Source organism: Sus scrofa, chromosome 13, assembly GCF_054392235.1.
Source record: "Sus scrofa isolate SSC_HxYL_T2T_F1_AM1 chromosome 13, Sscrofa_HxYL_maternal_Yorkshire_Landrace_v2.0, whole genome shotgun sequence".
NCBI classification, from domain to species: Eukaryota; Metazoa; Chordata; class Mammalia; order Artiodactyla; family Suidae; genus Sus; species Sus scrofa.
In genome coordinates, this window is record NC_139395.1 from 138695590 (window position 1) to 138722568 (window position 26979).

General features: G+C 45.3%; 1 protein-coding gene across 33 annotated transcripts in view; it reads right to left on the reverse strand.

The window, feature by feature from the left end:
• Nucleotides 1–17168: 17168 nt before the first annotated feature.
• DGKG (diacylglycerol kinase gamma) overlaps nt 17169–26979 on the reverse strand; it is a 222045-nt gene continuing 212234 nt past the window's right edge. For 16 of the 33 annotated variants that reach the window (XM_084987519.1, XM_021070013.2, XM_084987514.1 and 13 more), the window contains one exon: nt 17169–20098. In XM_084987519.1, coding sequence (XP_084843645.1) covers nt 20000–20098 — 99 coding nt within the window. In that variant the 3' untranslated portion in view covers nt 17169–19999. Of the gene's footprint in view, nt 20099–20721; nt 24255–26979 lie in introns of those variants that run through there. The other 17 variants (XR_014822643.1, XR_014822639.1, XR_014822644.1 and 14 more) reach the window with 5 other exon arrangements.

Genomic DNA, 26979 nt, shown 5'->3' on the forward strand with positions numbered 1-26979 from the left:
AAATGTTCCAGGCAGAGCTTGCCATTCTGGCTTCATCTGCTCTTCTCCCTGGGGAGGAAAGAGTTACTCTTTTCTTGCTCCCACCCTGAACGTTTTATTGTCACAGTTCTTTGAAGTGCCCTCAAGAGAGCTAAGCATCAGGCTGAAGGCTCTGTGTATCTTTGCAACAGATTAGAACATACTCACACATTTTATTTGCTCACAGAGCAAATATTTCCCTTGGAATGAAACCAAGGCAGCGGAACAGGATCGGGCAGGACTGGCCACCAGAGGCAGCACCCCCATCCCCCAGGGCCCACAAGGTAGTTTCTCCTCTGTGGGCTCACGGAGGCTACAGAGACCCATACTGATTGGTTCATTGACTCATTCAGAAGTCATCCTTGAGCCCCGACCATGAACCAAGCACTGTGAGGGTTACAGACCTAAAAAGAAAAACCAGATTCCATCCTCAAGGGCTCAAGTAGGGGAGATAAGAGATGTTTGTATATGAAGGACTCTAACCAAGGTGAGAAGATAAGTCTTCAGAACTCGGGAGATCAGATGTTCGGAGGTGGGCAGTAGCCTGTGTGTGTGGGGGGGTGACTAGGAGAAGGTGTGTGATGTGTGCATAGTACATGATGGTGGTGAATGTGGGTTTGAGTGTGTGGTTGTGGAGGTAGTGTGTATGCATGTGTTGGATAGTGATGTGTATGTGTGTTGTGAATGTATGCTGTGTATTGATCGTGATGGAGGTAGGAAAGACTTTTAGGTAAAGGAAGGTGGGTAGGAAAATTACTGGTGGGGTGTGTGTGTGTGTGTTCTCCACGGTGGTAGGACTGGGAGAGGGAAGGCCTACTGGGGAGTGTAGACGGGGAGGAGTGGGGCTGGTGGTGACAGGGTAGGAGGAAGGCCCAGCCAGTGATGGAGCTGTGCCTGCAAAGCCAGGGAGATGAGACAATTCTGGGGAGTGGGGGACGCATGCACAGGGAGAGTGGGTGGTAGGAAATGAGCTAGGAGGGAGGGTTGCATTTTGATCAATACTTTCTGAGCAAGACAATGGCAGTTTTGCACCCATCGGCTGTCCCTCTTCCTAAGCTCTTGCTAGGATCTTGGGTTAAAGGAGCCTTTTCCTTCCCTGAGGGTCAAACCCCACCTAGAAGTCAGCTGAATCTCATGACCGAATCTCTGAACATTCCCCGGGCCCCTTCTTCACCTGGACTGTGGCAGGTGTGGTTCTTACAGTTTCCAGCCCCCTGAGATCTCAGGATAGCAAAGGTGGCTTCTACTAGGCTTGGGACAGAGAGGGGTTAAATGTTAGAATCCCTGAGGCAAAGGTCAGAAGAAAATGCCACGTGTAGCTACCTGCCAGCAAAGCAAGGGGGATCTCCAGCACCCTCACCCTCACACCCTACTCACGGGCTGTGGGGCTAGATCTGCATTTTGTGGAGCTTTTTTAAAATTTTTAATTTATTTATTTTTCCGCTGTACAGCATGGGGGCCAAGTTACACTTACATGTATACATTTTTTTTCCCACCCTTTGTTCTGTTGTAATATAAGTATCTAGACAAAGTTCTCAATGCTACTCAGCAGGATCTCATTGTAAATCCATTCCAAGTTGTATGGGATAACCCCAAGCTCCCGATCCCTCCCACTCCCTCCCTCTCCACCAGGGCAGCCACAAGTCTATTCTCCAAGTCCATGATTTTCTTTTCTGTGGAAATGTTCATTTGTGCTGGATATTAGATTTTTAAAGAACAAACAAGGAGGCAGATGGCAGGAGCTGGCTCCCTTTCTCAAATTTTGGTTTGCTTTTCATTACTTTTCACTCTCCAGATAGGGTCAAAGCTTCTGCATGATTAAACCTTGGCCAGATAGGAATGTTTTGTTTCCATTTACTTAGATAAGGAAAAGAAACTAATATTTATGGAAAGTCTAATGTTTGCAAGATACCTATCCTCTTCATAGTTCCCTGAGTGGTAAATATCATCACCCCATTTTACAGATGAGGAAATTAGGGCTAAGAGAGGTAAAGCAGCACAAAATCACTCTAATAACCTCTGTATTGAGTTTCCCATCACTGGGCTTGTAGCTGAAATTTGAACCCAAGTCGGTTGGCAGTAAAGACTGTGCTCTTTTCATAACGCTTCCTGAAGTTTAGGTGCAGCATGATAAAGCGAAGTGATGGTACCTCGTATCATCAGGTAGACATAGGTTCAAACCTTCCCTGTGCCGATCAGGTATGTGAGCTTGTATTCTTCCTTCCCTTCCTCGGCAAACCTTCATCAAGGGCCTATTATATTCATGCCAAGCACTGAGCTGGGAAGAGATCCCTGGCCTTCCAGAGCTCTAGTGGAATGGACAGTCCAGACCACGAAACAGGCAATTGCAAGGGTGTTTGAGAAGGGCTATGATGTGGAAGCTTTAGATGCTATGAGAGCTTTTCTGTCTAATGTGGCAGCCACTGATCCCAGGCTAGTGCTGCCAACAGAAAATAAATACTGGATTTTGAAGACTTAGTATGAAAAAATAATGTTAAGTAACTCATTAATAATTTTTTTATGGCCACACCTGTGGCACATGGAAGTTTCCGGGCCAAGTTGCAGCTGTGACCCAAGCTGCCGCAGTTGGATTCTTAACACACTGCACCACAGCCGGAACGCCCTAATGATTTTTTCACTGAGTACAGGTTGAAACGATAATATTTTGGATATGCTGAATAAAAGAAAATATTTGATTAAAGTTAATGTCATCTGTTCATTTTTACTCCTTTTATGTGGCTACTAGGAAATTTTAAACTTACAAATGTGGCTCACTTTATATTTCTATTGAATGGCTCCACTCTGAAAGAATAAAAATATGAGATAGTTCCCATCTTAGTGCAATGATGCAAGAACATTTGTCACATGCCCGCCCCAGGAAGGCACACAAGAGATGCTTAACTAGTAAGAGTCTCTTTCCCTTCCCACATCATCTAAGTGGCCATGTTGGAAAAGGATGTTCATTGCAGGACCATCAGTCCTGTGATGATGTGGAGACGGTGTTGGCAGATAGCTGGAGAGCCTCTTATTTGGCCCACTTCTAGAGAGGTAGCTGTGGTAATCCTTCTCTTCCCTCTTCACCAAAGACCCAGGACTGGCAATCAGATGAAATAAATGTTTATTGCCATGGCTCTTCACCATCTTTGCTTGCCTGCCTGCCTGTCTTCCTTCTTTCCTTCCTTCCTTCCTTTCTTTCTTCCTTCTTTTTTTTTTTTTTTCCTTTTTATGGCCACACCTGAGGCATATGGAAGTTCCCAGGCGAAGGGTCAAATCAGAGCTACAGCTGCCAGCCTACACCACAGCCTCAGCAATGCCAGATCTGAGCTGCATCTGCGACCTACACCGCAGCTCACGGCGACGCTAGATCCTTAACCCCACTGAGTGAGGCCAGGGATTGAACATACATTCTCATGGATGCTAGTTGGGTTTGTTACCTCTGAGCTCCAATGGAAACTCCCTTTGCTTTGCTTTTCTTCATTTTAGCAGAAGAAAGACATGTGGAATATTTGGGCTCAGATATTCAATATCTATTGGCTTGAAACAGAAGAGGAACAATCAGATTATCAATAAGGTCTTGTCTACCTATTAGATTTATAAACCCGGGAAAGATCTTAGGATTTGACCAGTCTCACTGAGATGCCCACTCATCAGAAAGTGAAGCTCTGGGACACTTGCCTTGGGGTATCAAGGCCTGGCAAGAGGGATGTGGTCTGGAACCCACTCTCCCAAGCCCCCTGTTCCACACATGTCTGCCACCCTGCGCTGCCCACTCTTCTAGAGATGCTCCCTTCCAGCCGCTCCTTCCCTAAGGCTCCCCCTGTTTGGTGCTTCATCCTCTTCTGCTGCCTCCTCTGACCTGCTGTCTTGTCTTTAATGTTAGGGGCTGCAGAGATGGGAGTGAAAAGGTCTGGATATGTTTAAGGATGGGAAGAAATGTACAAAAAATGGAACAGAAAAAAAAAAAAAGATTTTTGAATAGGCACTAACAAATGAAGCCAGGGAAACTTTCTTGACCTTAACGGAGGTTCAAGTCAAAAGACAACATGGGTGTGTTTGGAGGAGCATGGATTTGGAATCAGAGGCCCATGGCTTGAGGCTGGCCATGTGGCCTTGGAAAAAGAAAAAAACCAAACCAAACCAAAAAAAACCCTTAGTTTCCTCAGCTTTAATCAACCTCACTGGGTTGTAGTGAGATGTAAAAGAGACCACGTTTCTGAAAGGACTCTGTGATCTGTGAGACACTGTACCAGTGGTAGTTATTAGCATTCATTAGAGGCTGTGAGAGCAGGATGAATTAGCAGGGTGACACGGGTGCCAAAGAAAGCCAGTGTGGTGTCCAGAACGAGAGACGCGCCTCTGCACTTGTCCACTGTTTCTGTGCTGTGTTGCATTCTGGGAATCGCATTTTAAGAGGGGCCTTGGCAAACTGTTGTTCCAGAGAAAGTTGCAAGAATAGCCTAGGGTCTGAGAGTCATGACATATAAGGGATGATTTAAGGATTTAGAGGATGTTTAGTCTGGAGGGGAAAAAAAAATAAAGACCGAGGACAAGGTGCCTATTTCCAAATATCTGAAAGCTGTCCTGCAAAAGAGAGGCGAGATTTATTTTGTGTTGCTTGTGGCCAAGTCAGGACCCAATGATGGGAGTGAATGGCAGGCAGATTTGGGTGCAGGAGGCACCTATCTAGGGCTCAGAAAACCACTCCCAAATGGGCTGCCTGGGAAGGTGGTGAGCTGCCCATCAGCGGAAGTCTTCAAGCAGAGGTGGCTGTGCACGGGACAGGTGCTGTCTGGGCGTCTGGCTCTAGCTACAGGGTGGGCTGAGTGCTGATGGGAGCCCTCCATTCTGACCTCAACCACCTCTTCCTTGCTCTCTGATCTTTCTCGGTGGCTTCCAGCGCCACTCTTCGCCGTCTTTGACTTTCCATTCCCTGCGTGAATGGCTTCAGGGTTTTAGATTCAGAAATACTTCTGTAATAATTGAGAGTCTGGTTTAATGGCAAGTAGGAGGGAAGAACATTTAAAAACAAAGGCTGTTTTTGTTACTTTTAAGGACAGCACAGTAACCCCTTAAGAGGAGGAAGGAGCAGGAACATGGGCCCCTGTGTTAGATCTTGTAAATGTTACAGCAAATGGCTTACTCTTCACTATTGTTTAAAACACAAACACAACTGCTAAAAGCCTTTGTTCTTGAAAGGGACCAGGCTTTTCCTTGTTTACCCGATTCCTTTGTTAGCAACAGAAATTCAAGAAAACTCTCACTCTATATCATACATGACTTTCTGGATTCATAATGGAAGGGTTTTGCTGATTTGGTAACATCAAATTCTGTATAAGAGGGGTTTTCTTGAATTCCGGACTCTAGAAAAAGCCCTTTTCTTGAGGAAAATATTTTTCATGCATAGTTAGTGTTTCAGCTGGGAGGGAGGGCGGGCCAGAGCTGAATCTCGCCAGCCGAGTGGGCAGCTGAGCTATTTCTAGTGTTTTGTTCTGCCCCCGAGTAGCAATTACGCATCTGTTTCACAGGGCCCGCCTCAAACATCCCAGCCATCATTTGAGAAACCTCCACCTAGACATAGAGGCACAAAATAGAACTCTCCAGATCCAGGTGGAAGGGGAGGGAATGGGGAGGAGTGAGTAACGTTTTGGGTGGGTTCCCTGAGGTTGCAGTCCTTGCCCAGCCCTAAGGATGACCGCAGGGACATGGAGACTTGAGGGTTCCAGGCATGAGGTCCAGGGCTTTTGGAACTCTGTCGGTCAGTTGTGGCAGGAAGAGCCTGGAGAGCAAATAGCCATGGTTCTTCCAATCCTAGGGAGTGGCCGGTTGGGCCAGGCTGGGCAGGGAGGTAGGGGCTGAGCACACAGCAGGAGCCTGCAAGCAGCTGCCAAGCACCCATGCCCCCATCTTCTGGGGTTGCTATGCGGAGTTCACACCTCCTTGCCCAGCCCCATCCAGATGTGACCTTGAACCCTTGGCTCAGGAAAGCCTCTACCTGGAGACCAGCTGAGGGACTTTCTTGGGGTCTAAACCCTGGGACGAGGGGCCAGCCAACTCAAAGTTATGAGATCCATGGCCTCCCTTCCCCTGTGCCCTTGCCTTGCAGACTGGCCTCCTTTCCAGGCTTCTTCTGATTAAGGGTGCACTTCTGTGGCCTCCTCCCACAGTAGTCCTGCCCTCAAGGAGGCAGTACAGTGGTTCTCAAGCTTCTGAGGGCACAAGGATCTGTCCATAACCCTGGTTTATAAATATCAGATCTCAGGGTCCCACTCTGAGATCATGACTGAGGAGATCTGAGTGGGGTCCAGGAATTTGGATCCCCAGAGATCTCTGATGTAAGAAGTCCCTGGATCATACTTGGAAAAACACTAGTTTAGAGGAGAGACCATGAACCTGGGGGTATGAGAGAGACAGAACTCAGTTACCTATTGTGTTTCTTGTTGAGCAATGTCATTACTATGTCTGAGCCTTTGTTTCCTCACCTATAAAATGCTAACCACTTTATAGAGGACTCTTCAGATATCCATGAGATTTTATATACATATCTTCAGATATCCATGATATATATTTATATATATATATATATATATATATATATATATATCTTATATATAAGATTTAGAAGGTGCTTATTTAATAGAATTTTTGGCTGCCTCTTCCCCTCCTTTGATATCAGGGAAGAGGCAACAGAGAGTTTCCATTCTACCTGGTGCTGGCATCTCAGTGGTACCCTCCCCTCCTCCAGCAGTGGGCAACTGTGGAGAAGCTACAGAATAGTCTAGAAAAACAGGCACATCTCCAGTGCTCTTGGCTGACCAGACAATCCTGATTTCTCAAGCAATGGCATGAAGAAAACAACCCACCAGAAGGTCAGAGGCCAGCCATCTGCTGTCATTTTTATTTGCAGTAAACCACAGAAGCAGACATACATATACACAGTACGTTACAGAACAAGTCCACGGCACTCTAGGCAGGCAGGCAGGCTCGAGCAGGCACCTGCCATTCCAGAACCACATATCTATGGGTGGGGGAGGCAGTGGAGGTGGACAGCCAGGAGGGAAGGGTCTGGACCCTGGCATGTCTAGCTAGTTGCTGCCTCAGTCGCAGCTGGTAGAGTCTGCATTTAGGGCCCACACTTGAGTGTGTTAGAACCTTTAGCGTCTTTCAGCCTGTGCCTAGGGTCACCCTCAATGAGATTTGGTTAAGTTCCCTAAGAGGAAGTAGTGGACCTGAATTCTCTCCTAATACACTGGCAATTAGAAAAAGGGAAAATGTTTACACTTCAGGGGGGTTGAGTGTATGTGTGTGAGTGTGTGAATAAGTGGTGAGCTTATCAAAGAGTTTCCTTGTAATGTTTTTTTCATGTTGCCCCCCCCCCGCCCCAAGTCAGCTGATTTCTGAGCACGATCTATCTTCAAAAGGGAAGGCAGGTAGATTCTTGGCCAAGGGGCTGGGAGTAGCCCTCCGGGATCAGCAGGGCTGGGGGAGCCTTGGGACTGGTGACAGACCCACAGGAACAAAGATGGCAGTCTTTACCCCAGGTGAAGGCAAAATCGATGAATTGGGAAGGTCTTTAGAGCCCTTGTTTGATAGATGGCAAAAGAGAGGTCCTACACGGCTAAAGAACGTGGCCAAGGCCACTGGATGAGACAGGACTGTAGCCCCCTCCCTGTGTTGATCTTGTTTCCCGGGCCAGGATTTCATCCTTCGCCCCATCATGGGGACATAGAGTGGCCCCCTTCCTCAGCAGCCTTGATGGAACATTTTCCAAGATAGGAGGGTCTTACTTACTTTCTGCAGAGAGAGAAAAGCATCTAGCAGACCTTCCTTAACAGGTGGCTTCTTGGAATTCTGATGATTTGCTAACAATAATACCGTGTCTGCTCTGTCTACCGAGCACTGAGGGTCATGGCACAGAGAGGCACACAAGGTGACTTCTTCCCATTCTAAGAAAGCAGCTGTTCTACAAGCTGGGTCAGCAACTTGCTGTTGGCCTCTCTTCTCTTCAGTTGGGTCTCCTGCCTCTGGCCACCTGGAGAAGAAGGAAGTAAGATGCTGCAGTGTTTGAAATCTGACTCTTTGTCCAGTGTCCTGCCCATTAGACCACACTGCCTCTATCCCGACCGTGAACTACCTTGTCAAGTTTGCATAGATCTAAAGGACACATCCGGGGGCATCAGGGCCTGTCCAAGTGTGGACCTGGCTTGCTCCCTAATGACTTTGGAGAGGAATTCAATATACGGTGACACAGGAACCAAGGCTGAATGATCACTGTCCATTATTCAGTTACAATCAGCAGAGCACAGACACTAGGCCAGGCAGGCAACCAACTTGGGGTGAAAGGTTGGACCTGATGACATCTAAGGAAGGGTTTTCCAACAGGTCTGTGATTCCAGAAGTCCCTGTTCAAATGACTCTTCAGATTAACTGAGACAGTCTATCAGAAACTGTGACTCCAAACTGTGATTATGCTATGGCATTTTGCTTATTTGTTCTGTTTTTGTTGACTTTATAGAAGCCAAACCCTCTTATTGGCTTCTTTGTTCCTGATTCTGTTGTTTTTACACTGAAACTAATATCCTGATGGTCTGGAATGTTGAACTATGTCGTTTGGGGTTAGACGTCCCCAAAGTTTGGTACCCACGAAGGTGTTTTATGCCTGAGATGAGACTCAAAAGGTAAAGAGAAAAAGGAGCATAGTATTGAACAGGGTGGACAGGAGGACAACCTCTTGCTGGGAGAAGCTGTGGGCCATGGGAGTGCCTCCTGACCCTGGGCTCTGGACTCCATCCTCTGATCCTGCCTGCGCCTTTTATGCACAGACTTGCCTGGAGATAGCAAAGTGGGCAGATAGCCCCTTAAGAGCCCTCTGATCCTCTGATTTTATGTAGAAACACTCTAAAAATAGCATCCTGGGGTTGGGGGGAAGAAAGAGAAACGTCATGAGGATAAAAGGAAGAAGAAAAAGTAGAAGCCACGGGCCCTGGGGGTGGGGCGGGTGGAGGTTGAGAAAAGCAGACTGTGACAGGAAAAAGTAAGAGAAGAAGTGAAAAGGTAAAGAGAAAAAGTAAGGGATCAGCCCTGCACCGTGTTGAGAGGGTAAGGTACTCACTTAGCAAATAGACATTGTTTAACCACAAAATATGCATGGATGAATACGTGAATAAAGGCATTAATAGTCCTCTCCAGCCCATGGCACAGGTGGGAAACCTGACACATACTATGACCTGCCTGAGTCCCTGCTGCTAGCTGGTGTCAGAGGGGGCACTGGACTTGGCCCACAGGGAAGTGGTGCAGTGCTGAGCAGAGGGAGGAGGGTGCTCTTCCCGAGCCGATACTGCCTGGGTAGGAGGTGGCCCTGGACTATGGCCTGTGAAATTCACAAGGAGGTGGACTGAGACCCCAGTCTTCTCAGTGCTGCCTCCAGCTGCCCAGGTCCCAGGTAGCAGAGGCCACAGCGTGGAGGGAGCCTGTTACTCTAAAGGGCCTTGCAGGCCCTCCCCATTCCTGTCTTTTTCTCACAGGGGGCCAAAGAACCAAACCTTGACCTAAAATCTTCCCTCCTTCTCCTGGGAGCTATGTGAAACATCCCTTGGATTTGGGGGTTGGGCTCATGGCCTCTCCTTGCTTCCTCTGGTCTCCTCACTTCTCGTTGAGTTTCCTCAGTGCAGTTCCCAGAAGTGTCTTTCTTCCCTCAAGAAAATGGAATCTGGGAAAGGATGGGAGTTCTTCCCAAGTCAGATGGAGACAGGACCAATTTCCTGCAGGTGCCCTGCCTTGGGGAACACCTGACAGAACTCCATAAATGCCCCCAACCCTTTCGGTCCCCGATGGAATTCCCATTGATTCTGTCTCTCCCTCTGCCCTAGAGCCTGCTCACAAACACCTCAGAGGGGACGTTTGAGCTGGAGTCCTCTGAGTCTTCAAGAAGGCTTTTCTCTGGAGCTCCTGCTGTGATGCAATGGGGTTGGCAGCATCTTGGGAGTGCTGGGATGTAGGTTCGATACCCGGCCTGGCACAGTGGCATTGCTGCAGCTGCGGCTTAGGTCTCTACTGAGGCTTAGATCTGATTCCTAGGCCAGCCTAAAAGAAAAAAAAAAAAAAAAAAAAAGGGAGGGGGTTCTCTCCAAGGATCCTGTTTAATTTCTCCCACTGCTTCTCTTTTGGGATCCCAATCAGTAGTGGCTCATCATGGAAAAGAGCAGAGCAAAGGGCAGTGCCACTGTGAAGAGGGCTCAGCACATGCAAGTGAATTTTGTACTTCTTCCCGTCTCAGGAAACCATGCCAATTTTGATCACTGGGCCAGAGGAGAGGATGCTGGGCTTCCTTCTTCCTGATCCTGAAGGACTCAGGCACTGCAGTACAGATAGGCCTCTTGTTCCGAGGAGACAGAGAAAAGGAAAGTCACTTTGCCCAGAAGAGGCAGCATGGGTGTGCAGACCCATCCGTCTCCGGCAAGCCCTGCCAAGAGCTCTTATATAAGCCCTAGGGAGCTCATGTGTTTTCCCACCCATCACCGGATCCTGGGCTTCAGGGCGCCAGGGGTTAGGCTGGAGGAGGGAGCTCAGAAGAGATTGTGTTCTTTCAAGGGGGGGCGGAGGGTCTGAGAAGCAAACATGTTCCCGCTGTCGGGATGATGAAAACAATTTTCACCCCCCCCCCCATCTCTGTCAACACAGACTCTCATTCCTCATGGCAGCAATGTCATGAAAGGAGACGTGGTCCTTGGTCTTATGAGTCCCATGGTGTTGGGGGATGGGGTGTGGGGTGGGGTGTTGAATGAGTCAGAGGTCTGCAGGTGTGCGCTGGGGGATGGATAAGACGTGTGGGAAGCTGGGTGGGTACTCAGGTCCACCAGCCATAGGCTGCGAATCAGGCCTTGGGTAAGTATCAGGCCTTGCCTTCCAATCGTTTCCACCACCTCGGTGCTTCTTGACTAATAAACCCATTTCATTTATTGACTGAGATGGGCTGAATATCTTGAAACCTGCTGTCATTCTTCTTACCTGCTTCCCTGTCCTTGGGCAGAATCATTTTTGAAAGCAAGCTAACCAACTGCCTCGCCCACCATCTTGACTAGACCATCTGCAGTCCGCCCGCACAGAGCAGGTGGAACGCTACCTGCTCCCCTTGCACTTTGCCTATTGAAAATGACACCTCACCCTGCTAAGTGAGCCAATGCTTCTCGACCAGGCCTCCCAGAGTTCTCTTGGGGGTTGATACACCTCCAGTTCAATCGCTCCCGGAGGAGGAGGTCCTGTCAGTTTATCTCCGCAGCTGACCCCTCCCCCGGTCTAGCATCCTACTTGTCACACAGCAGGAGCAACAACTAGAACTGTTTCTTTGTGTGTGTGGTGAAGTGAATCTACAGATATGTTTTACTGCTTTTTTTTTTTTTTTTCTATCTCAACCAATGCTGGGTCCAGTGTTTCTGTAACTCCTTTTTTATTTCAAAAATAAGAAGATGGATTGTTCGGGTAAGTTTCTAACTCATCCAAGGGCTTTGCCTTTTCTCTCTGGCATCATTAGTGCTGATGACACTTCCCAATTTAGTGTCTTTTGAGGATTTAGTTAATGTGCTGTTTACTTTCTCTTTCCAGTTCAGTCAGGAAGGTTTTGAATACAGCTAAGTTCTTCCTTGGGTTCCACCCCATATTTTCTCCTATCAGCGAGAGAGTGATGTCCTGATTAACTTTTATTTGCAACAACTGGATTCATTCAGTTGAGAAATGACTGAGTTCAGGTGTATAACACCCTGAACTCTTCTTCCAGTGATGCGGATGATCCAACCTTTTGAACGTAAGAAAGGAGCCCCCATAACGATGTACGTGGGAGATGTCCTGACCTCCATAATTTCAAGTATTCCAGTGGGAATAGAAGCGGTGAAGCAAATATGGCAAAATGATAACAACTGTCAGGAATCTAAGTGTTGGGTCCATGGGTTCTCATTATACTCACGGCTCTGCTTCTCTGCATGTTTGAAAGCCACCATGATAGAAAGAGGTTATTCCCAGACGTTCTAATTTTAGGAAGTGTATTTGGGGGGTGGGGAGCTTCAGGAGGCGGGCAGGAGAGGGAATTGCTTAATTCTCTCAAGTTGGTGATTATTACCTCAATGCCTGGTGGGACGAGAGTGCAATCTAATGACATCCTCCATCGCTAACGTCTTCCATGCATGCATGGTTTTCTAAGGTAAAAGATCTCACCCTCAACTTTTAACCTCAAGGACACTGGGGAGAAAAGAAATAGTCACCAGGAAAATTTGTTTCTTTTCTGGAAGATCATGCCATTTCCTGGTAACCAATTGGTACCAGTGTTCTTTAAAGAAAAAAAGGGCAAAAAAAAAAATGTTCATTAATTACTTTGAAAGTTCTGCCATTTAGTCCCTCAACAGCAAATGTAGACTTTCTGGCATCTTTTTCTGGACGACCGCTTCTACTGTGATGCTTATAAATTCTTTTTTGTGTGTTATCCAACAGAAAAAGAAATTCCCATTTTTATTATCCCTCACTTGTAATTCTTGCAGAGATTCCATTTTAAAAAGGATTTTTTTGGGAAGGGAGAAAGTTTTGTTGCATTTTTCTAGAAGCAGTCTTTTTACTTCAAATTATGATTCACTTGACACATTTTTTAAAAGGACACTTCAGATCTCCATCCCATCTTTAGATATCAGTTACTAAGTTCTGATGTTTCAACCTGACCTCACTTCCTTGCTCCTGATCTTTGATGTGGTCTCGGTGTATCTTTTAATACCATCTCTAATAGTCTGTGAACGCTCTGAACTGGCTGAGTTCTTTACCAGGTGTTCGCCTGGCACTCTGTTCTCTAAGTGGTGTTTTAGGAGATGGCCCCACTGTACCTGGGAGGGGGGCCTAAGAAGGGAGGGGGCAAGGCGTATATGGACCTGCAGCTGCCCAGACCTGCTCTTCCCAGGGTGCCTCTGTGCCCACGTGGAAGTGGGAGGAGAGGAACTTGGATTTTGAGAAGGAAGTGATCGTGAGCAGGGGCTGGGTTTGGATGGATGTAGTAAGTCTTTCTTTGTTGCCGAGCCTGAAGCCCAGCGGCCTCAGCCAGGCGCTGGGAGCAGCACATGGGCTCTGAAGGCCCATCTCAACAGATCTGAACCCTGGCTCTGCCCTATGAGATTTGTTCTCTTTCTCAGTTTCCTCATTTGTCGAATGGGGAACCACATAGCCCTGACTTCATAAGGCTCTTGTGAAATTCAAAAGCGGTCATAAAAGCACAAGCCTCTGGACTGGACAATAAATGATAGTTGTTATTTAATAACCAGCTCATCAATGCCTGGACATTTCCATTTTGCCATGAACTCAACCTTAAGCCTTTTCTAAAAAAGGATTTCTCAGTCCTTTCTTCCATTTTTGGACTGAGTGTTCATGCTCATCTCCCTTGCCCAAATAAACCTGCTAAAAATCCAGTTCTCTATCTTTTCATCTCATGAATCTGTATCTTATTATGCTGATCTCTTACTGTGTTGTAATTCCACTTCTGTGCCGCCTTTTTTTCCTCTGTCATTTCTGACCTGATCTCTAAGAAGTAAGCTGCAAATGTTTCTTTTTGTCCAAGTTGAATTTCATCTTTTCTGAATCATGAAGCTGCCCTCCATGTGACCTAGAAAGCCCTTTGATGATCCATATTTAGCTGTATCCATCACTCAACAGATGTCTGAGTAGTTAAAGGCCCCTGTGAGCTCCCTCTACATCCTGTGGTTTCAAGTTCCTGAGCTGTTAGTTAAAAAGCTTTCATCCCCTCTACCCCCCCTCCTCTACCCATTCCAGGGTAGAAGGACAGATACTCACTTTAGCTATTCATTCATTTAACAAGTATTTACTCATTACCTACTGCATGCTTGATACTGGGTTAGATGTTATCTTTGCTTCTAAATTGCATTTTCTAATTTGACCCATTTAGACTAACCCTCCGTGTTTTCCGATTATTTCCCCACAATCTGCATTGAGCATGCAATTAAATGCTCTCTTCTACCTGCAGTGTTTCCTGACCCCTGGGAGACTCAGAGGCTTAATTGCAAATTCTGGAGCCTCGCTATAAAGTACCTGCAGTTGCATCTACAGACTTCAGATAACAGGTTCAGCTTGGGAGCCACCTAAAGGAGTTTAGTTAGCAGATGAGGCTGCAGGGTACTGCCTGCCATTTTGCATATGGACATGAAGAATGAAATGGCAGTGAGGGCAAATGCCCCGCAAGTCAAGCAGCTGGTTTCCAAAACCGCTTGGTTTTCTGTGTCCCTGGTTTCCCACAGCGATGCCCAGGGGGAACGATGCCTCTCTGCTTTTTGAGCTTTCTGGATCTTGCCATCAGATAGCATCTCTTGGCATCTGAAAGGCAGCTTGCCATTCTGTTCTCCTGTGGAACACAGATGGCCCAGCCCAGCCCACGCCTATCACTAATGAGGATCACATGCAGAGCCTTCTTGCTGGAGGCTCCCTTCCACAACCCTAGCTCTCCTTCCCTGTGCAGGCCAGTCACTGCTGACCATGGCATTTAAGTCTGAGAAGGCTGCTTGCTGCTCTCCCACTCACAGAGTTGAATAGCAAATCTATTAGGCAGGCCTTGGGCAACGATTCCAATTCAGCTAGAATCTGAAACACTGAAGATTAAGGGATGGCTGCCAGTTTGATTGCAAGGGTGAGGTTTTGGGTTCTAGCTGCCCAAGGAGGCTGTCGAGTTTCAATATGAGCAAGTACTGGAACTTCTTCGGTAGGAACCCAATCAGATGGCCATACAGAGGTTGACCAGATGGGACATCAATTTGTCACTACTGTAATCTCACCAGGATGATAGTAGGGTTGGAAACAGATAAGAAGGTTAAAAGCAGTAAAATATAGTAGAAAGAGCCTACATGTTGATGTAAGACAGACCCATGTCAAGCCCTTGCTCTACCTCCTGCTATCTATTTGACCTTGGACAAGGTATTTCACCTTCCTATGCACTAACTACTTTAACTGTGAAATAAGTACAATGCCTACATCACTGGATGCTCTGAGGATGAAATGGGATAGCACATGAAAAGGCCTTGACACAGTGCCTTGTGCCCAGTAAGCCAAAATTAGAATTCCCGTTCCTGTTTTCTCTCTATAGTGGAAAGTTAAAAGAAGTACTCCAGTATGGTAGGATATTAAGGGGAGTTCAAAATGATGGCCTCATATGAAATTCTATACAATTCTGTTCTCTTGTTTCATGCATAACTTGATTGATATTCAATATGTGGAATAGCTTCTTTTTCTTTGCTGTATTTCTCAAGTTGGATGTAGGAGTGGTATTCACAATTAGGAGAAGAGCTCCAAACTGCTCATACGAACCACACACAAATGCAAAATCTCTTTTGGTCTTGACGCTGTAACTCATTTCTTTAACTCTCAGAACTACTGAGGAAAGATCATCACCTCCACTAGCTGCCCTCGAGGGCACCCATGATTCTGGTCAACCCTGCCATGTATAAGTGTGGTCTAACTAGTCCACATCCACTGATCCAGAAATCTCTCTGGAAGTCACTTTGGTTTCTTTTGGAAACCAAAGGACACAGAGGTATGCTGCTTAAAAGGAAGCAGTGGACCTATTGATTTAACATTGATGCCTACCAAAATATTTTCAACAGCTTTTAAACAAGGGAGATCAGTCAGTGCTTGTTCCTCCCCAGCCAGGTCAAGGCTTTTCCTAAAAGAGCAGGTGGCTCTTCATTCCCCCACAAAGCCGCTTTTGCCATATTAGGCCAGCTTGCTCCAAGAGCAGTCATTAAATTGAATAAACACTGAACTTTTCCACAACTGTGCTCTTTAGTCCTGATTCTATCCTCTGGAGCTACACAGATGAAGTCTGACCCCTGGCAGCTATCATGTTTGCCCCTTAATTTTTCCCCAATCTCTTTTCCACTCAGGGAACAAGGAGGCCAGATCCTTGATTCTTGTTTGAAGATACGCGGGGCGGGGGGGGGGGGAATAAAAGTAGTTAATCACATAGAAGAAGAGAGAATGTCTTATGAAGAGAGACCCCTTGTCCTAGAAAAGTACTTGTTGGAATATTATTACGGAGGGTGGGTACTTGCATGTTCCCATCTCCACGGAGAACAAAAAGAAGACACGATGGGCTTAGGACAGTGTTTCTAATCTATGGATGTTGACAGACATATAAAGCCTCTATGGTTCTTTACTGCGAGTTCTTAGAGTCTCTCTACATATCCCCTAGAAGGGGATCTAATACTTGACTATAGAACACTTTTTTCAAGGAGCATTTTAAAGATGCCAGTATTGTGTGAGACACATTTTAGGAAATGACGGTTTCCAATATGCTGCAGAAACCTAGACTACAGTTTTGAAATAACTACCTGATTGATGACTGTCAGATCCTGGAACTGGTGGCTCAGGAACCCTGTACATTTCTGTCCTTCAAGGGTTGGTGGACGCTTCCCCTCATCTCTCCTTTTAACATCAGTATTAGGCATCCACCCTCCTGGGAGCCTTGAGCTCTAGCCCATCACACAGGGCATCTGGGAGTTTAGAGCCTCTCCATCCCTAGATTCTATTTTAATGGATCCCAAACGTGGCTGTGTTCCACGGAAGGTACAGCCTAGCTAGGACAGGAGGCAACTGAGGGTTTTGGCCAAGAAGAGAGGGGGATAGAGATGGGAAAAGTTGATGCAATTATTTTTGGCAGGAGTTGGAACCAAAGCAGCAGGAGAGAGTAAGTTTTAAGACTCTCTGGCAAAGTAACTTCCTAATCTGTCACTGAGTATGTGTAAAAAAGTGATTAGTGGGCCTCTATATTTATCATGATTACTCACAAATATGTAATTTACATAATATATACAGCACATTAAGTACTATGTCACCTTATATAATGTGCATATGTATAATATATATGCATGTTATGTAACGCCAGTCTGGAGGCTCTTCCAGATTCTGCCAAGTATTTCCTAATTTATTTGGCAATTTTAACATATCTTTTCCATCTGTGGAAAGAACTCTCTTGAGAGGAGCTGGTCTCTGACCTGAAATATAATCATCCTACTAAGTCTATTCTCCATCCTTAACTCACTGGAGGAAACCCACAAAGACCCAGTCATAATGAGATGCAACTCCTAGCCCATTAGTCCAGGGACAACATAACGTACTGAAGATTTCCTGTTTCATTCTTTTTATTGCTAGTGGGGTAGATGTGTGGGGCAGGTGAGAACATGTCTGTGGCATGGTCGGAATCAGAATAGGATGAGGAATAAGGAAGGGTTCTCCCCCGACTGCCTAACATTGAAAAGCCACTAAGTCTTATTAAGCTTCGTTTTCCTCATTGCTTAGATGGGGCTAATGATAGCTTCTCTGCCAGCCTCAGGGGGTGGCTGTGAGGGTACGATGATGCAGTACTCTACAATAAGAAACCACAGTCACAGTGGCGAAGGGATGAGTTGCAAAGTCAGATTAAACAACAACACTGACTCACTGAAGTTACAGAATTGAAAGTGCAATTCCCCGATGTCTGTTATACTCTGTGGCTCTAAGGAGGACATGGGACTTGTCTCTCGGGCAACGTGGCAAGTCCTATGCACTAAAGTGGAGTAGGCAGGGGCCAGTCTCTGACTTGGGAATCTCTGAGAGTCAGTTTCACCTGTTGACAGTACCATGTCTCAACAGCCTCCATCTTGGGGGACTGGGGCTGAAACACATGCAGAAACTTCTGTAAATGTCTGAGAAGCAGTGACCCCTCAAGCTGAACCTGCCTTCATTTCAGAATCAGGTGGCTTCCACGATAGTACCTGTGGTCATTCTGGAGCTTGTTGGTCCCATTGCCAGAGAGCCCATCCTGTAGGACATTCTTCAGGTGGCCTGTTTTCCCCTTGCCCAGTGTTCTGCACTGTTAGGTTGAGCAGGATGGTTCTAGATCTCTATCTTAGATGGTCCTAGATGACTGCGACCTTCAGAGGTATGGTCAATTTGTACCCACAATCTTAATTTCCCCTCCCTTGCCCAAAGTTCCTGACCCAGTGCAAGAAGATTAGAGGGAGCTCAGTGGAGTAACGCTGAGTGGGCCCAGGTTTCCTTCTGAGAAATCTCAGAGGGGATGGAGGCCAAAGGAGGAAAGGCGTCAAGGTGGATCTTTCTACCAGTGAAGCTCTCCCCAGACTTGCCCTCAGGAAGGGAGGTCATGCTGGTGCCCTTGAATGAAGCCTCTGGGTACTGGCTGAAGGTGCCTCTGTCCTCCTGTGAATCTCCACCGAGGTCCCCCTCTGCAGCCAGGGGTGCTTCGAGATTAAGGATTGAGATGACCATGATGAGGTGACATGTGGAGAGTTTAATCTGATGATCTGTCTAGCGCCTTCAACCCCGGACCAACTTTTCACCAGTTCAGGCCAGAGAGAGTCTCTGGGAAGCATCGGGGGGTGGGGGTGGGGCCTCATTTTCTTGTCCCGTCCCCCATGGATCGCATGTTCATTCTTCCCTGGCAACCTGGATCCAAATGGCATCACATCTCAGTGACTGGAAGTGACCCTAATCCAAGATGTGTAGGTTCTTTTCTCTATTAAATATCTTCTCAGTGGCACCTCATCCCACACCACATTAGCCAAGATACCGTGGACAAATCTCTTAACTTTTCTGAGACTCGGTTTCCTTATCTGACAAATGGGAGAGTAGATCCTGCCCAGCATGTCTTTCATGGTGGTTTTGAGGATCCAGGATAGAAATTCTCAGTCTCTTGAAGACAAGGAGCTACTTTAATATTCCTTATATCTCATGATCACTACTGGGAAATGTGTCTTGACAATGAAATAGCAAAAAGGGGGAGTAAAAACATTTTTCTTTCCCACTTTCTGTTCCCATACTGCATATATATTTTTTCAATCAGGAAAAATCCACCAGTAAATAAATATTTATATATAAACACATATATGCTACATATATGTACACACATGTAAGACCATCAGAAGGGCCTTCAGGTCAAGCTCTGGGTGTGGTAGGATCAAAGAGGCAGGAGGGAACCGCCTGATGGTTTGTCTCCTGGTTTCCTCAGCAAAAGGCCGTTCCCTCCCATCTTCTTTGCCTTCAGGAATAGTCTGCCACCAGGGCTTGGAACTCAAACAGGAAACACGCTTTGGCTTGAAAAAGAAAGAAGCTGGGGGTGGTTTTTTTTTTTTTTTCTTCCCTTTTTACACAATATTATGACACCAATTTGAAAAATAAATCCCAGTTTCTCTGCTTTCCCTCCCAGGTGTTCACAGAACTAAGAAAATAAATACCACATCTAAGGTGTGCTATGCAGGCAGCCTGGGGGGCTCTTGGAGCTGGCTCTAAACAAACACCCAGCCACCAGAAGCCTTGGGAAAATGACTGGTGCCCACTGACAGCGCGCAGAACCAAGAAGGGAAACACAGCTTTCCACAGCCTTTCTGCCTCCTCAGCAAGTTCGGGGAGAAGCTGTCACTCGAAGGACAGCCCAGAAACCAGCGTGCGCGTGCTGAGCCCTGCCCAGGGCTGTGCTCTCTGAGTCCGAGGCCCTTTGGTCTCTGTACAGAGGGACCTTTGTGCAGGTTCTCTGGAATGCCAGCTCTTTCCTTGGCCACATCCGATCTCGCCATAGGCAGGAAACCTGCAGCCTGCTTCTTGTGAGCATCTGTGAGACTTGCAGGGCTGGTGGAAGGAAAGGGGGTGGTTTTTTCTTCAGCCTGAGAAAGTCCCGCTCAAGGCCTTCTGGGAATGTGGTGGTTGCTGCATGAGCCCTAAGTCCATTCAAAATGTCCTGCTGGCACTGGCTCTGTTGGGGTGTGTTCATTGTTAAAACAGAATATATGTCAGGGTGAAGCTTTCTTCCTGAAAGGTGGCTTTGCTTCCACTGATTGGAGAAGAGAGAGACAGTGTGTGTGTGTGTGTGTGTGTGTGTGTGTGTGTGTGTGTGTGGTGGTGTGTGTGTGTTTCAGTTTCTTGTTTTCTCTTGTGCTTGAGCTGACATTGAGCACACTGTCTAGTCTTTGGAACGGCTCTTTCTCCTCAGCGAAAAGAAGCTGCTTTTCTGGGGAGGCCCCATCATCATAGGCGCTTGGTTCTTGTGAGTAATTTTAATCTAAAAGCAAAGAGGCAGAAATGAATTAGTGGCTTGCAAATCCCAGGAGCCTATGGGAGAGTGCGTTGCCGTGGGCTGGAAGGAGCCCGCTGCAGAAGGACGACTGTCCTTGGGCAGCTTCAAATTTGGCAACTGGACCCTGACTGGGCCTGGTGTTTGGCACTGCTGGAGACGAGGGGCGGAAACACTGGGGAGAGACAGGTGTGAGCTTCCCACGTGGCGATCAGCTCGCACCTGTCTCGTGTCCTTACTATTCATAGACTCTCAGAATGTCACAGCCGGAGGAGACCATCTCATTCAACCCTTCTGCAGGACAGAGAAAGGAATGGAGATCCCAAGGCTCTGTTGAGCCTGGGATTAGCCTAAGGTCGCCCAGAGAGGGGCAGGACAGATAGAGCCCAGTTCTTCAGAGTCCCAGCCCCCCCCCCCCAACCCCGCCCCTGGCCGTTCCTGCCCAGGCAGCACAGTGTTGTCAAACAGTAACTCAAAACTGACACAGAGGCTCCGGTCTGACCTCTGACCCAAGCGCCATTCCTGTGGAAAGTTCTTAAGCGAGTCTCCTAGGTGTTTCCTTTTTTCGTAGTCTTCTAGGAGAGACACAACTTTCTTTTAAAAGCTTTTAATTTTTTTTTTTTTGAATTTTAGGTTTAAGGGGTGCTTTCCTCTGCAAACTTTAAGCAAAAGACACTGGCAAATTCTCATTTTTTGGTCTTTCTTCCCAATCTTATCCTCAGGGCATGGCTTCAAAATGTTTAGTCCCTATTAGAATGTGGCCTGGTGACACTGACATGTTGATAATCTGCATTGTCAGTGCATCAACATTTCTCAAGTACGACACATGTTTGGAGTAGGAAGATAATATCGGAACCAGAGTCCTCAAACTCCCCCTTGTTTGCTGTGAACCTTTGGCCACATCATTTAGCCTTTAAAACCAGTGCTTGCTGAACTGTAAAATGAGGACAGTATCATTTTCTCCGGTTTTCTCACAAAGTTGTCGATAAGACTGTCAATGAAAGCCCAGTGTAGACTATAAAATGGAATAACTTATCTTTCACTGGAGGACGAGAAAGATGTGTATCAAAAGAAACACAACCCAAGGAGTTCCCGAAGTGGCGCAGTGGTTAACGAATCCGACTAGGAACCACAAGGTTGCAGGTTCGGTCCCTGGCCTTGCTTAGTGGGTTAAGGATCCAGCGTTGCCGTGAGCTGTGGTGTAGGTTGCAGACTTGGCTCGGATCCCACGTTTCTGTGCCTCTGGCGCAGGCTGGTGGCTACAGCTCTGATTAGACCCCTAGCCTGGGAAACTCCATATGCCGCAAAAAAAAAAAAAAACAAAAACAACCCATGAACCCACTCTCCTGATTTTTACCACCTACTGAAATGACAGTATAACCCTAGTGAGAAACAGAACTCTTGCAAAAAGTGATTCATCAGGAAGTTTATCTGTATGATAAACCAAGTAATGTCAAAAAAAAGTTAGGTAGGGAATGAGAAGAGTTCAAACAGAGCAACTGAGGAAGAATTTTAAGATCTGAAAGGAAGGGAAGGAAATGTGTTGAAGAAGAAGGGAAGGCACTGGGTTTAGGAATCACGTGCCAGCTGGCTGAGTGTGGGCCAAAGGATGAGACATGAAGTCAGGGATATAGGTGGGCAGTTGGTGTAGGGCTTTAAAGGGCAGGTAACGGGGACTGGGTTTGATGGGAGGTAATGGGGAACCATGATCAGTTTTTTTTTTTTTTTTAAGCTGGAGAACAACATGAGAAAATTTGAGGGGAATTATTCAACAGCTGTTGTCAGGATGAGCTAGACTGGGGGGAATCTGGCCAAGAGCGTTCTACTGCAAGCCAGGTTTACATTTATAAGGCCCCAAGATAGGGAAAGAAAAAGATGGGACCAAAAGACATCGTGGAGAAGGAGCATAACCTGGTGGAAGGAAGGTGAACACTCTTGTTAGATTGGTTTCCATCAGCCTTGGAGATCCAGCCAGGGAGTAAGGCTCTGTTTTGTGGTTGTCACCACACCAAGCACCATTTTTTTTTGTTATGTGCCTTATTATGGGCATGGTGCTTATTCCAGGATGCAGGGAAGTGAGGCACAGAGTGGAGGCTCTGATGGCATGCAACATAGCACCATGTGATGACAGTGATTTGTGGCACCTTTCTTTGTGGTGCACCTTCTCCCACTCCTGAGCACAGAAGCCCCAAGGCGAAGAAGAAATTCATCTTATATTCACCCTAGTGTTTGCTGAGCCAGCACAGTGCCTGTACATGCTATGGAAGCACTGACTGGTTAGTACGGCCAAGAAGAAAGTCCTGGCAATGGAGTTGGCCACGCTTGGGGCAGAGTGGCAGCTGGTACACTGCTTACATTTCCCGTTAATGGAGCCTTTTTTTTTTTTTTTTTCCTGTTTGACAGTAGAAGACCCTTACTTCTCCTTTTTCTCCCACTAGCTGACCAATTTATTTGCTTGTTAGCACCTCCAGGGCAAAGAGGAGGAAGTGAAACTCAGATCCCTCCCATTTGGGTTTTCAGCAGTTTTGATAAAGGTCTCAGAGGGGTAGGAGTTTAGAGAGGCTGGGGAACATGAGATTTTGATGTGGTTTGTGGATTCTAGTCTTATAGCTGAGAGTTCACTCACTGCATGTACCTCCACTGGAGGCAAGAAATATGAGCTCTCGAACTGATCCGAAGTCAAAGAAGTGTCAGCATCTTACCCCCAAGATACTGACAAATAAGGAGGGGCTAGCAGGTTAAATAGTTAAGATCCCACTTTAGGAGGTAGTTGAACATGGTTAAATCTGCCTTTTCAACCTGATGGACTGACGGAAAGAGAACATCCCAAGGTAATTAGAATCCAAATTTCTCTGGCAATTGGGAAGGTCAGGCAACTAATGAAAGTCTTGTATGATTTTCGAAAAACTTTTCAGCACATTTATAACTCTGACAAGCACTTACAGCAGCCCCACACTCTTAGTTCTCTGCTCTATGACAGAGAAAACTGATACAGCAGAATCTTATGTGACAGCTCAAAATTCACAAAACGACAGAGCATATAATTTCCCCTTTAAAATGGGGCAAGTTCAAACATTCCACTATTCCCAGGAGTTGACTCTGTTTGAGGGGGAGGCATTTTCCACAAATTGACACCTTTTAAAACATTACTTTGAGAGAGATAATAAACCGAAGGACCCCTTCCTAAATGTCGTCCTCTCAGGGCAAATGATTCAGATCCAGCCCAGCAAAATGGCCAATGACCAGAGTGTGTACCCTTCCCAAATCATGTGGGAAGTGTCTGAGTCTGTCCTAATTTCAGCTGGAGATAAACAGGCACAAACCTGAAGGATCTTACCAATCCTTTTTCTATCAGAGACTTACCAAGTCTCTGATAGAAAAAGTTAAGGAACATTCCCACTTAGAGTGAGCCTAGAGGAGGAGCGGGGACATGGACAGTCTTTCGGGTCCCAGCTTCCTCTGGGTTTTCCAAGATCTTAGGATGTCCTGCTTTAGGAGAGAGTTTTCTGCTGCTAGAGGCTTTCAAATGTAGCTGGAGAATCAGGTTTTGCTAGGGGTGGAGGAGAAGCCTGGAATTGGCTGAGAAATTGGGAGGTTCAACCAGATTATTGGATCTCCAAGTGTGTGGTCCTGAGTCCAGCAACATCAGCATCTCCTGGGAACGTCTCAAGCATCTCAGGACATAAGATGCAGTACATGGGTACTGAGTCAGAAATTCAGTAATCTGGATTTTAAAAGCCTTCCAGGTTACTTGGATGCATACTCAAATTTGGGATTCACTGGACTAGATAACTAGAATCCCTTTTATCTTTGAGATCCTATAACTCTGGGAGAAGAGTCTTAATTTTAAGGCTCAAATTATGTTGCCTAATACAGACAAACATATGCTCATTTTTGAGAATTTAGAAAATATGGAGTTGCCGTTGTGGCTCAGTGGGTTAACGAATCCAACTAGGAACCATGAAGTTTCAGGTTCGATCCCTGGCCTTGCTCAGTGGGTTAAGGATACGGCGTTGCCATGAGCTGTGGTGTAGGTTGCAGACGTGGCTTGGATCCTGTGTTGCTGTGGCTGTGGTGTAGGCCAGTGGTTATAGCTCTGATGAGACTCCTAGCCTGGGAATGTCCGTGTGCTGCGGGAGCAGCCCTAGAAAAGGCAAAAAGACCAAAAAAAAAAAAAAAAGAATATGGAAAAACTTTTAAAATCACCAGAAATCATTGCTATTAACTTTTTGGTATATATTTTTCAGTGTGTTTCTCTACTTAGATGTTTTTAATAAAATTGAAATCAGCTTCTTAATCTGCTTTTCATTTAATATTACTTTCTAAGCCTTCCCAATGTCATTAAATATTTATTAAATATGATTTTTAATGACTGAACATTATCCCATTTGATGAATCTCACATAGGTTATTTAACCCTTTCTCTAAATGTTGGGCTTTTAGGCAATTTCCAATTTTTTTTGCTATCATGAATAATACAAAAAATGACATTCTAATACATAAGTCTCCATCTGCAGTTCTGATAACCTGTATTTTACTTAGAAGAAATACCTAGAAGTATATGAATAGTTTTAAGGGTCAAAGTAAATTAACTGGATCGATGTATATTAATATTTATTAATCTTTTTTTTTTTTTTTTTTGTCTTTTGTCTTTTGTCTTTTTGTCTGTTGTTGTTGTTGATGTTGTTGTTGCTATTTCTTGGGCCGCTCCCGCGGCATATGGAGGTTCCCAGGCTAGGGGTTGAATCAGAGCTGTAGCCACCGGCCTACGCCAGAGCCACAGCAACGCTGGATCCGAGCCGCGTCTGCAACCTACACCACAGCTCACGGCAACGCCGGATCGTTAACCCACTGAGCAAGGGCAGGGACCGAACCCGCAACCTCATGGTTCCTAGTCGGATTCGTTAACCACTGCGCCACGACGGGAACTCCTATTAATCTTTTTGACACATGTTTCCAAAGCTTCCCAGAATGGTTTAATCAGTTTACACTTGGGCCTCACTGAGTATACCGGTCCCACTATGGCCTTGACAAAAACAAATAGTATTATCTTTAAAAGAAAAAGAAATTGTGCCAATTTGATAGGTGAAAATATGGCTTTCTCACCATTTTAATTTGAAATTTTTTCTCTCCTTTAAAAAACTTGTGATATCAAATATTATTCATAGGTTTATTAGTCCATGTCATTTCTTCTGTGAATTGTCTATTCACCATTGCATTGTTAGTATTTTCTCCTGCTGGTTTCTAAGAGCTCTTTATACGTTATGGGAATTAACCTGCTCCTTGAGCTTGCCATTGCAAACGTCTTGTCTTTAAGCCTTTTTAAATATTATATTGATTCTTTAAAAAAAATTTCTATTGATTCTTGACTTGTATGATTTAAAATTTGTGAACAGTTAAATATGTCACATTTTCCTTAGAAAGTCCATGGTCACAGAGTAATAATAATCACCAATGGAACTGGAGGTTTTTTGGTTTCGTTTTTGGAATACAGTTTGAAGGTGAGAGGTTAGTGTACAGTTGTCCCTTCGTATCCATTGGGATTTGGTTCTAGGACTCCTGCGGATACTAAACTCTGCAGATGCTGATTTTTTACAAGTCTCTTATGTAAGATGGCATAGTATTTGCATATAACCTACGCACATCCCGTATACTTGAAATCATCTCTAGATTACTTATAATACCTAATGCCATGTAAATGCTATGTAAATAGTTGTAAATACAATGTAAATGCTATGTAAAAATAGTTGCCAGCACACAGCAAATTCTAGTTTTGCTTTTTAGAACTTTCTGGAATTTTTTTTTTCCCTGAATATTTTTGATTCAAGGTTGGTTGAATCCAAGGATGCGAAGCCCCTAGGTGTGGAGGGCCAACAGTATGATGGCATTTTCCCAAACAGGCAATTTCTTGGATACCATGTGTTAAACAATCCATTGCTTCCAAATTAGTTTTTGATCTTTCTTTTTTCCTTCATTAGTTTTATGCATACTAGAGTTTCTTAGGGCTCTCTTTTGTACTATTGACTTATCTATCCAATATTGAGCGACTCATTGTGGCTTTACAACAATTTTAATATCCTGTGGGAAGTCCTTCTTCACAGCTCTTTTATATAATGACTTATCGATTGCATTCTTTTGTCAAGTTAAAAAAATTGCATTGGGATTTTGTTGGGGATCCCTGTTTAGAAACATGGGGTGTTTCTTCTTCATCCTCTTTTCACAATTCAGTTTTGTATTTTGTCTTTATGTGCTGCTGTATGACATTTTAACTTTTTTCTATTCTGCTGATTGTTTTTTCCTGGTATATATAAAAGCTATTACCTTTTATCTTTCTATAAAGCTTCATTGAACTAATTTAACCTGTGAGATTTTTCAGTTGATTTTTATTAGCTTTCTATGTACATAATCATATTATCTGCAAACAATGACAGTTTTGATTCTTTTCCAAATAGTTATATTTCTTTTCTGCTTCATGTGTTTTGCATTGGCTAGAACTTCCAAACCACATTAGCATACACATCTTATCTATTGAAATGATAGGTAACAGAAATTCCCCTCATCTTTCCTAATTCTAACAAGATGGTAGGATATTAGTTTTTGCTATGGTGGGTTTTCATCCTTTTCTTAGACTTTGTAGAAACCAAAAGATTGAGGTAAAATTTTGCAGAAAAAGTTCTACTTTTAATAGCCATTATAGAAGATGCCATTTCTAGAGTCTCTGTCTCTAGGGACTAGTTTTACACTTTGCAGAAGTTACTTGGAGCAGAGTGTTATGGAAATGCACCTACAATTTAGGTTCAGTAGCCTTCTCGTGAAAACCCTTTCTCTAGCAGAAGACAACTTGTTGTTCTAAAGGGCAGGTTATTGAGG